General features: G+C 46.2%; 1 protein-coding gene across 1 annotated transcript; it reads right to left on the bottom strand.

Moving 5' to 3' along the window:
* Window positions 1-252: 252 nt before the first annotated feature.
* On the bottom strand, window positions 253-9308 carry sult4a1 (sulfotransferase family 4A, member 1). Its single transcript, XM_035401350.1, has 7 exons — window positions 8921-9308; window positions 5123-5253; window positions 4502-4582; window positions 3595-3721; window positions 3248-3342; window positions 2780-2918; window positions 253-407 (listed from the first exon to the last, which is right to left on the bottom strand). Exons 1-7 carry the CDS (start codon window positions 9087-9089, stop codon window positions 295-297), a joined length of 855 nt encoding a protein of 284 aa, XP_035257241.1. The 5' UTR covers window positions 9090-9308; the 3' UTR covers window positions 253-294.
* Between the last annotated feature and the right edge of the window lie 541 nt (window positions 9309-9849).

Below are 9849 nucleotides of genomic sequence, written 5' to 3'. Positions count from 1 at the left end.
GGGTGAAGGATTGATTATGCAATAACACAGGTAAGCAGCAGAGGAATTAGGGTAGTCCCAGCAGGTGTGGTCATGGTTACGGTGTCGCGGTCATGGGCGGAGTCCTGGTTGTATGGAGCGGGGAAAGGCGGTCCAGCAGATGGAAGATGGGTGTGGTGAAGAGTTGTTCGGCGAAGAGTCTGTGGAGCTCAGTGGTACATGCAGCGAGCGGTGGGGGTGGGGGGGTTTGGGGACTGGGGAGGGATTGGGGGGATTGGGGGGGGGGGGGGTCGGTGCCATTCCATTCATCGATTTCTACAGGCTGAAGTCGAAGCTGAGGTCGGACTTGCCGATCTTCTGCCTGTACACGGCGTCAAACTTCTCGTTCATGGAAACGGTGAAGATGTCCTTCCACAGACCCACGCGCCCTGGAGACACAGGAGGGAGAGTTGGATGCACTGATGACAGGGTTTTCTTTTTTTCATTGAAAATAAAAGAGGAAGTCAGTCAGTCCGCTTTCCCCAGAGTCCACGGCTCCCCAGATCTTCTGAGTCCATCCACCCGCTCAGTGAGTAAAAACATTCTGTGATCTACCCCTTATTGGAAATACATTGTTGAAATATTGAATGAAAACGCACTTGCAGCAGCTGCACTATGCATTGTACGTACGGCAGTTCAACAAGTGTAGTGTTTAATTTGACTGGTCTAAATGTGCTAGCTGCTTGCATTGGCTACATTAAGTTTTAATTCGTCTTTTGCCTCGCTCTTAAAATCCCTGCAATATTTTGTAAACCTGTCTTTTCTTCCATTGTAACAGGTAACAACATGAACACCATTAATGAACAGAGGCTACAAATCCATCCACAGTGAAAGGGATTAGCCAGCACTGTGCTACTGTAGCTAATACTTCTCCGCTGCATATGACCAGGCTCCATTTTGTTTTCTTAAAGTCCTTTGTGAAATTCAGTGCTGGCGACTCACCTCGTGATTCTCTCAGCTCTAGAACACACAGGCCATGCATTAGCTTCCACAATGACACAATTCGCTGTGTCAGCTCGGCGCCAATGAGGCTACGAATCCAAACGCTAAAAGGAACATAAATACAGGAAAAAGAAATCTAACAGAAATCATAAGACAAACGTGAATGATTTGCTGTCAACTTAAATAACAAAAAGCATGTGATACGATAGTATAATGATAAAATCATAAATGCAGAAACTATAATGATAAGTATAAAACATTCCAAATTAATGTCATATTAAAAAATGACTTGAAAAATATTAGGAAGCAAATTAAAACAACAAAGATGTGATGCTTTCAAAAGCTGTGATTAGAAACTTGAAAAGCGTAGCAAACCAGCTTGCCACTATTTCTATAGAAACAGTACATGTGGAAGGCTGCGTTTTCAATTCTGTGTATGTACACACATTCACCAGTAGGCGGCGACAGGAGAGCGGCTCCATTACGATGTAGAGTACAGGCTGCAGTTTCCGTTTGAATTATATAACAGGAGCGCATGTCGCAATACGTTGGTTGAGTCATTCAGAACGAAACCTCACCAACGAGCAGAAAGAATTCAGAGGTGAATGTTCCAAGTGACACATTGCCTTTGTGACACAAGACTCCTGTACGTCAGCAAAGAAAACTTGCTTTGCACAAAGTTTCTGCAAGAAGTAGCTGAACACAAGGAATTCTGAGCAGCTTAAGAAAGGCATGAGAGATGTTATTTACAGTCAAGTCCTCATCATATTGCTTTAAAGGTGCCCTTTTTTCAAACACGTTCTGTAAGGAAACTTAAGGAGCCATGTGGCGCTTATTTACATTGTATATTTGAGGGTTGCCCTCTACAGAGAAGGCCCTAGGGTTTCGGTTGCCCTAAACAAGAACTCCGTTGCGCCCTTCAGAGTACTCCAATGGCACCCGCCACCTAAACCTTCAGCGGTGTGGCCCAGGGATAGTCGTGGCACCTAAACGACTCTGCCTCTTCAGGGAGGAGGCGCGCGTGCGAGAGCGCGAGCGAGGTTTGGCGGTTCATTCACGCGGTGACGTCGCTGACGGGCGGTGCGTGGCGCAGGCCCAGCCCGTGCTGAGGCAGCAGGGCAGCGTTCCCTGCTGGCGTGTCTCAACGTATGCGAACGACTCACAGCTCCTGTCTATTTATAGAGCGGCACAGGCGTGTGAAGCCTGTAACAGTGCACTGGGGGGAGAACAACAACCGCAGAATGTGGACCCCGCCCCCCCCCCCCATATCATACTTTCACACACTTGTGTTTACAGGGGTAAAAACGTGCGCTCTTTAGACTGTGAGTCTCCTGACTGGTACACAGATGTAAATGCTATCAGTGTCTCGATCAACATCTGCATTAGGATCGCAGGTCCAAGCTTATGATCGGTTCACAGATGCTTTTTCTTTTTTTTCTTTTTATTTTGAAAACTATATTTAACGCGTGGAGATAGCGGTGTGTTGTTTCAACGGGCCAGGAAGCTGAAGGATATTAACAGGGTTAGAGCTGGTGTTTGGAAGTGAGCTCGTTCATGTCTCTGTGGAGCTGGAACTCTGTGCGGTGCTGCTTCAGTGCATGAGGTGCGGTACCAGGGAAACGCACAGCGTTGTGGTGTTGGTGGAGATTTTCCAGTATGCATAAAAGCTCCCCTCTCTCTCGTTCCTCTTGCACCCAAAACGCTCCTCTACTCCCCTGTCCCGACCTTATACCCCCACCTCACCGTAAACCCCTGTCTCAGATTTACCTCCCTTTCTGCCCCCCCCCCCCCCACCCCCACCCCTCCAGGCTGTTCTTACCCCTGCAGATGGACAGCGCCTCCGAGCTGCAGCACTGGTCGATCAGCTGGTGGCAGCTCTCCACCATGGCCTCCAGCTGGGCCTTGTCGCAGGACACGCCCAGGAAGCGTGCCAGCTGCTCCACCAGCGTGCCCAGGTCCTGGGGTGGCACGGGAGGGGGGGGGGAGACCGCAAGAGGGCACATTTAAAGCGTTCAATGTATAGCCAAAAAAAGTGAACAAAATGACATGGTTTTGCTTTACACTTGACTTGGACATTGAATTCCTAGGATAAAATTACTTTTTTTTAAATCTAGGTTTTGTTCGCTTTTTTCCCCCCACAGTCATATTTGTAGGGTCATCACCGACATGTGTTCAGGGTTTTTTTACAGGTTGTGTGTTGTGCGTAACTGGCTCCAGAGGGAGTCCCTCGTGTTGAAAAGCTATCGGATTACCGGACAGCCTTGAGCTTAGAGAGTTATTTACGTACCTTGTACATGTCTTCGTATTTCAGGAAGAGGACGTTGGAGTCCATGCGGTGCTCCCAGAATTCCTGCACGTGCTCGAACCAGGAGCCGTACCCCACTGCAAGGAGAGAGAGAGAGAGAGAGAGAGAGAGAGAGGGTCGCATGAGTTTCCCTGGAGCTGAGGCCTTCTCCTCTAAAACAGTGACTACTTTCACTCTGGAAGACATTGGGGGACACACTTGAGCACTAATAATTGTTTACCTTGATTCTGGGCCAAACCAAAAAAAAAAAAAAAGTTATAGACACAGGCAGCACAGGTAAGTGCAGACAGGTGAGAGCGCAGGTGTGCAGGGGTTCGCGCGTCACTCACGCTTGTCGTTCATGAACCTGCGGCAGAACTCCTGGAAGGTGCCGCGGTAGCTCATGGTCCTGAGGGAGCGGTGGAACTGGTAGTAGGACACCACCAGGTCTTTGGGGTTCCGGGCCATGTAGATCACCTGTGGGACACACCCCCGCTGATCAGATCGGGCGAAGCGATGGGCCGCACGCACGCACGCACGAACACAACTTCCTGTTTCCTTTCAGCAGAGCGGCCTGAAAGCTTACCCAAACCCAACCCTTGATAAACTCAAACCTGAAAGATCAATTAACTACTTAATTTGAAACAAGGAAAAGTGTGTTTTCCACACGAGTGCTTTTCCATACTACCATGGCTATATGCACAAGGTCAAATGCATTTGGAAAGTTTTGCATTGGAGTGGGTGTATAATTCTTGTCATTTCCATAAGGAAATGTATGTAATTCTGCACAGCCACAATGGCAGAGTTAGGTTTGCATTTCAACATTGCAAATTCATTGTACATTCCCAAATCTTTCCTCCACGCGCCCGACCCACCCCCCACGCCCCCGTCCCGCTGTGTCCTGCAGCATGGGAGCTGTCCGGTGCTGAAAGGGACAGCTTCCTGAAAGGGGAACCTTCATCGCCCTGCCCAAAAACCACCATCCTGCCCCTCAACTTATGGGTGTCCATCAGAACTGCACTGGGGATCACATCCACCACTGTGGAACACTGCTGACCACTGAACAGTTTCACTGACTCTGCAGGTACATCAACACTACAGCACACCTGTGTTTCAAAGACCATTTTGCATCTATGCTGCTGGGTATCTGAAAGGATCATAATTTAAACACAACACCTTCCCAGGCAACAGATAACATGCTGTGCTGAGGGACTGATTTTGGGGACACTAAGGGGTCCACTTGGCCCCGCTGCTCACCTTGGACTCCCCGTTGTGCATGGCGGTGGGGAGGAAGCGGTACGGCAGGTGGCTCTTGATCAGACGAGGCGAGGTCAGCTCCTGCAGCGACAGCGCGGAGGCAAGTCTTCAGTACGCTAAGCTACGGCACCAGTCAACACATACTGCTCTCCAGTTTAAACAAGTAAAACAAATACACTTCTCTAGCCAAATTCCGATTGGCAACTAGTAAGAATGGAAATGTGTTCCAGTGCTGATTCATTAAGAGTGTTAAGCACAAATTAAAGGGGGCTGTTGTCATTAGGCACATCCTCTGATGGCATGTTTACATCTGGAGATTTTTTTATTGGAACTGTATTTTTAGACTTTTCAATTCAGCAACCATCTCCATCTGTACAGTGCTCAGACAAGCACGCACTCTCCTCCAAAATATGTGCTGCCAGCCGCCATTTTGTTCCACTCTGCAGTGCCGCAGGTGAGTTATGCAGTCTTTTGTTGGACAAGGACAGTTCATGGACAGCTGGGACAGGCAAAATGACTGCTGCTTTAGTCGTCTGAGCAGACCCGAGTCTGATTGGCTGGCTGTGACCGTGGAACAGCACGAGCAGCCAATGAGGGCACGGTGTGGGGGCGGGCTGGTACCTGGATGATGTCCAGGCCCGGCTGGGGGTACTCCAGAACTGGCAGCTGCTCGTCAATGTTCATCAGCCCGATCTCATCCGGGTCCGCCCCCTGGCTCACCAGGTAAACCACCTCCTGCAGCAGACTGGTTCCTGAGAGAGAGATATACCTTTGGACTTTGATTCCCCTTTATAGTACGAGTGTATACCACAGTAGGAGCGCATATACTTCATTAGGAGTGTACACTACATTAGGAGTGCACGCTGCATTATAAGTGTACACTACAGTAGGAGTGCATACTACAGAGAGGTGCATACTGCAGTAGGAAGGTACACTACAATAGGAGTGCATACTACAGAGGGGTGCATACTGCAGTAGGAGGGTACACTACAATAGGAGTGCATACTACAGAGGGGTGCATACTGCAGTAGGAGGGTACACTACAATAGGAGTGCATACTACAGAGGGGTGCATACTGCAGTAGCAGTGCATACTACAGTAGGAGTGCACACTACATTAGGAGGTCACTGTGGAGTATAGCAGCTCACCTCACCTCACAAGCCCTTTAGAAACTGAAAAAAAGACTCCTAACTTGAATAAACATGTAATTATATGGTGGAGTTTATATATGGAGTTTTATCAGTAACATGCTGTAGTCCAGACTGGATAGCCCAGTATTACTCTGTGAGATATGTTGTCATTGTTAGCGTAGCTCTAGCTGATAAGCATGGTTAGCACACAGCAGCAGTGATCACTGACTGGGAGGATAAACTGCAGCAGTGGGGTGTAGGGACTGATTAGTGCTGCTGGGTGTGCGGCACTGGTACCCCACCATAAATATACTGCCTGCTAATCATTAACACACTGGAGCTCTGCTACTGCTGCTGTGTGTGTGTGTGTGTGTCTGTCTGCCTGTGTGTGTGTGTGTGTGTGTGTGTGTGTGTGTGTGTGCATGCTTTGTCTGAAGATGTGAAAGAGCAGTAGGTTTAGGGAGAAAGAGTGAAGTTAGCTCTGCGCACTGCAGTGCTGGGGCTTGGACTGCTCTCTGCTGCGCTGCTGCTGTATCTGTCCTGGACTCTGTGCCAGAATCTCTCCTCTCAACTCGAATGTTTCAATAATTCTGAGAGATGAAATGCTCTTAATTGCAAAGACAGGCAAACTAAAGCAGGGTGAAATGAAACCACTGTAAATGTTTGGCGCTCCTAAATGTAACTCATTGTGCAGATACACCACAGTTAAATAAAATAAGTGTTTGGGGCAGAGGGTTTCTGGAAAACTTTTTTTTTTTCAGAAAACACTTTTTGATGTGCTCCCCCACCCCACCCTCCCCAACCAACTAGTTCTGATGTACTCCCATTGGCCAGCAGTGACAACACGTGCGCAGACGCGCACCAATTACATTGCAGCCAGCGCAAGTGGCTCACCATGTGCTTATCTCTCCCTCTGCCTTGCATGGCAACAGAAAGCACTGCACCCAAGTCACCAAACTACAGAGCACAGGGGTTAAAGAGGTGTAGGATTTCTTCGACCCCCCCCTTCCCGCCCCCACACACACACACACACATACATCTCTGTGCAAGGACGCTTATTGCAGATTGTTATGTGACGCACTGGCTAGCTGAGATGCACTACATCTCTAATCTCAGGTCATCTTTCAGTCCCAGGGCAGAACTCACAGTGGAATCAATTTTTGAATGCGACCAACATACTTATTTTAGGACCCCTTTCTTTGAATAAACAGTGCAGTTCACTGAATGAATGGTACTGAGCATTAGTGTAGCAGATCTATTTAACAACTGCATAGACACGAGACTGATATAATTATGTCAGAAGGTCTGGGACCAAGCTGTGTGTTTTGGTTTCAGTGACAGAGACGGGTGTCTTGCAGACAGCACGGCAGGGAAATATTGATTGTTATACAATATGAAGACTGTTTTTTTTTTTACTGTATAGCAAGTGCTATGTTAATGACTGAAGGAAAGAGGTTACTAAAGGTTATTAGCCTGATAGCCGATCATTCATGGCAACATCCAGCTGGATTAGATTAATGAAGTTATAAACATGATGTCAGCTGGCACTGACAGTGGTTCTGATTGCAGTACATGCATAATCACGCAAAGTACAAAGTTGAAAAAACCATGGTTTAACTTTTTTTTTTGTCTGGCATTTTTCAAACCACAATTAATTACAGTTAGTCGTCTCAGTATTTTTATTTTTTAATTAAATCAGAAATATTAGGTAAGAACTAGTGATGTCAATAGCTCTCCTCTTCTAAAGCAGCTGATCCACTTATCCTCTTATCCTTATCCTCCATGTCACATTATGATTACAATCTTTTATGTTTTGATGTTTTATTTTTCATATAAATATATTTCTGTGGGAGAACATTTCACATATGTTTTCATTTGAATTGTTTTGTGTGTTTTAATCATGACAAATGTAATAAACTAACAATATTGGTAGACAAACGTAGGCCAGCATCGATATGAAAATATCAATATTGTAAAAGAATACTGGCACTATGTGCATTGTAACAAAAGCTGTGATATTTACCTCCGGATCTGCTACACTGTGACAACCCTCTGTTCCTTTAAAATCATGGTTTCATTACAAAATGCAATACAAATATAGGGGGACACGTGGAGAGGGGAAAAGCTTCATTGCAATTGGAATAAAAATAATAATCACAAAACAGCGCCCCGTCGGCTGGCGTGGGCTACTGCAACTGGTACCAGAGCGTGGGATGATCTGGACACTTGCCGCACGGTATTTTGGAGTGATGACACGTCATCCCTAACCGAAGTTCACAGTAACTGACCCATTTCATTTAGCAGATAATTTGAGCACACGTCGTTTCTGCAGGTTATCGCGTGATGACGGGTCTGGCATGCAAAGGGCACACCCATATGTTGACCTCTACCCCGATCTCGTGCATCACGCATTACTGCAATACTGCAGCAAACTATATGAGAGATAGACTTGATTTTAAAACTCGTTCGAGCTGTCTGCACGACAAAGCATGGACCATATTCGGTCTTCATATAAGGAGAAGGATTGCGATGACCGGTTGTATAAGGCCTGACAGGTGTTTCATACTGCTATTATAATCAACCCCGTTGCAGAGGTATAAGCTTTTATAAACGCTTGTGTTTAAAGCGAACTGTACTCAGTCCCAGAATATTACAAAATAAAACCGAATCGTATGATGTGAGCGAAATAGCAATGTCCAGAGTCCATTATAGATCTGAACCAAAAAATGTATCAACAGCTCTGGGCACTTTTATCAGGGGTTTGTGTCCTCGAAATGTAAACACCATCTCCCATGTCCCTGGTGACTTGGGCCTCCTGGTACAATGTGGATGTTTAAATATATTCACGCGACACACTCAAGGATAACAATATTGTCATTAATAAATTAAGCATAATTTGTTAACTGTATAAGAAACCAGGGGCTTGAACGTTGTTACCGTATGTAATCATCCCCGTCTTTATTTATTTTGCGCATCAGTGTAGAGAAAGTAATTTTATAGAAATATGATAGGCTAGGTATTGGAGCGCAGAACTGTGCAATAGTTCGCAGTGCTTGAAACAAAAACGTCCTACAGACATATTTGAATGAAAAGCGACTAAAACAACAGAATTAGTTCTTAAACTCGGAGGCAGCATAATCGCACTCTTAATTAGCTGGATATAATGAACAGCTTTCCCAATTAAACATGCATAATTAAGTCCAGTGCGGGTGTCTGTGCTTATTTTGTATGCCCGTGACAGCACAATTCAACACATAGCAACTATAGGACATCAATGAAACGCGCTTACCTGATTTAGGATAGGTGACTATCCATATGTCGCTACTCCTGAGAGAGAAGTTGGCAATTTCCTCCATCTTCCCTCTGCAAAAGGGAGGCAGCCTCACTCCGTTATATTCGAAATATTTACTCTCGAACTCTTGAGGGGTGCTTGGCGTTTCTGCCTCGCTCTCGGCCATGGTGATGCAGTGCTTGGTCAGGCTAGATTTTTTAAAGGTTGTCGGGGCAGAAAAACGATAAAATGTTTTCGCAACGGCCGAAATGTTCAGCGAAGACTTGCTGGTAAACCGTTGACCTTCAGCCAATCAGATGGCGATAAAGTGATGTAATAGGATTCGCTCTGTGATGCTCGAGATGATGCTGCGGCTGATGCCTTGCCTCAGCACCAACGCTGAGCCTCGGGCGCGTGCTCACTAGCGTTCGCGTCTTAACCGGAAAAAACACGCTGTCACTAGTAGAGGGCAGCTACGCGCAGACACACATCTCAATGCATTTATTCGTATAGTATATATACTCCCTTGCATTGTTTCGCACTGCTGAATTCAGTTGTTACAAAATGTGGCGCTTATTATTGTGTTCAGATATGTGCATGGCTATGTTTTGTTTATGAAAGAAAACGAAAGGTCAGACTTGAAACCGCAAATCTAAAATCTAAAAATATATAAATATTCATGATATTGTGCGGGGGACAATATCCGAGGATAGTCATAAGTAAAGGGGCACTTTAAGGGGAGCGTCGATTCGTTAAATAATTACGCACAAAGCGCACAATTGCATTGCGATTTCCCAAAGATATGACTTAGACCATAGGTCACCTTAGTCCTGAGATCAATGCAATAGAACTGAAGCATACTGGGGGACCAATTTTGCAGTACGTTTGGTGGTGCATGTGTTGTGCCTGCAGTGTGCAGTCCTTGTGACAGAGGAGCATGTCGAAAT

This window comes from Anguilla anguilla, chromosome 19 (genome assembly GCF_013347855.1).
Source record: "Anguilla anguilla isolate fAngAng1 chromosome 19, fAngAng1.pri, whole genome shotgun sequence".
Taxonomy (NCBI): Eukaryota; Metazoa; Chordata; class Actinopteri; order Anguilliformes; family Anguillidae; genus Anguilla; species Anguilla anguilla.
This window is presented reverse-complemented; position numbering and strand designations above follow the sequence as displayed.

What these genes read in the sequence shown, in the direction of transcription:
- sult4a1 (XM_035401350.1), bottom strand. Translation starts at nt 9,089, where the DNA reads ATGGCCGAGAGCGAGGCAGAAACGCCAAGCACCCCTCAAGAGTTCGAG. An exon ending in AGTCACCTATCCTAAATCAG is followed by an intron (nt 5,254 to 8,920) that starts GTAAGCGCGTTT and finishes TCTCTCTCTCAG; the next exon opens with GAACCAGTCTGCTGCAGGAG. An exon ending in CAGGTTCATGAACGACAAGC is followed by an intron (nt 3,343 to 3,594) that starts GTGAGTGACGCG and finishes CTCTCCTTGCAG; the next exon opens with TGGGGTACGGCTCCTGGTTC.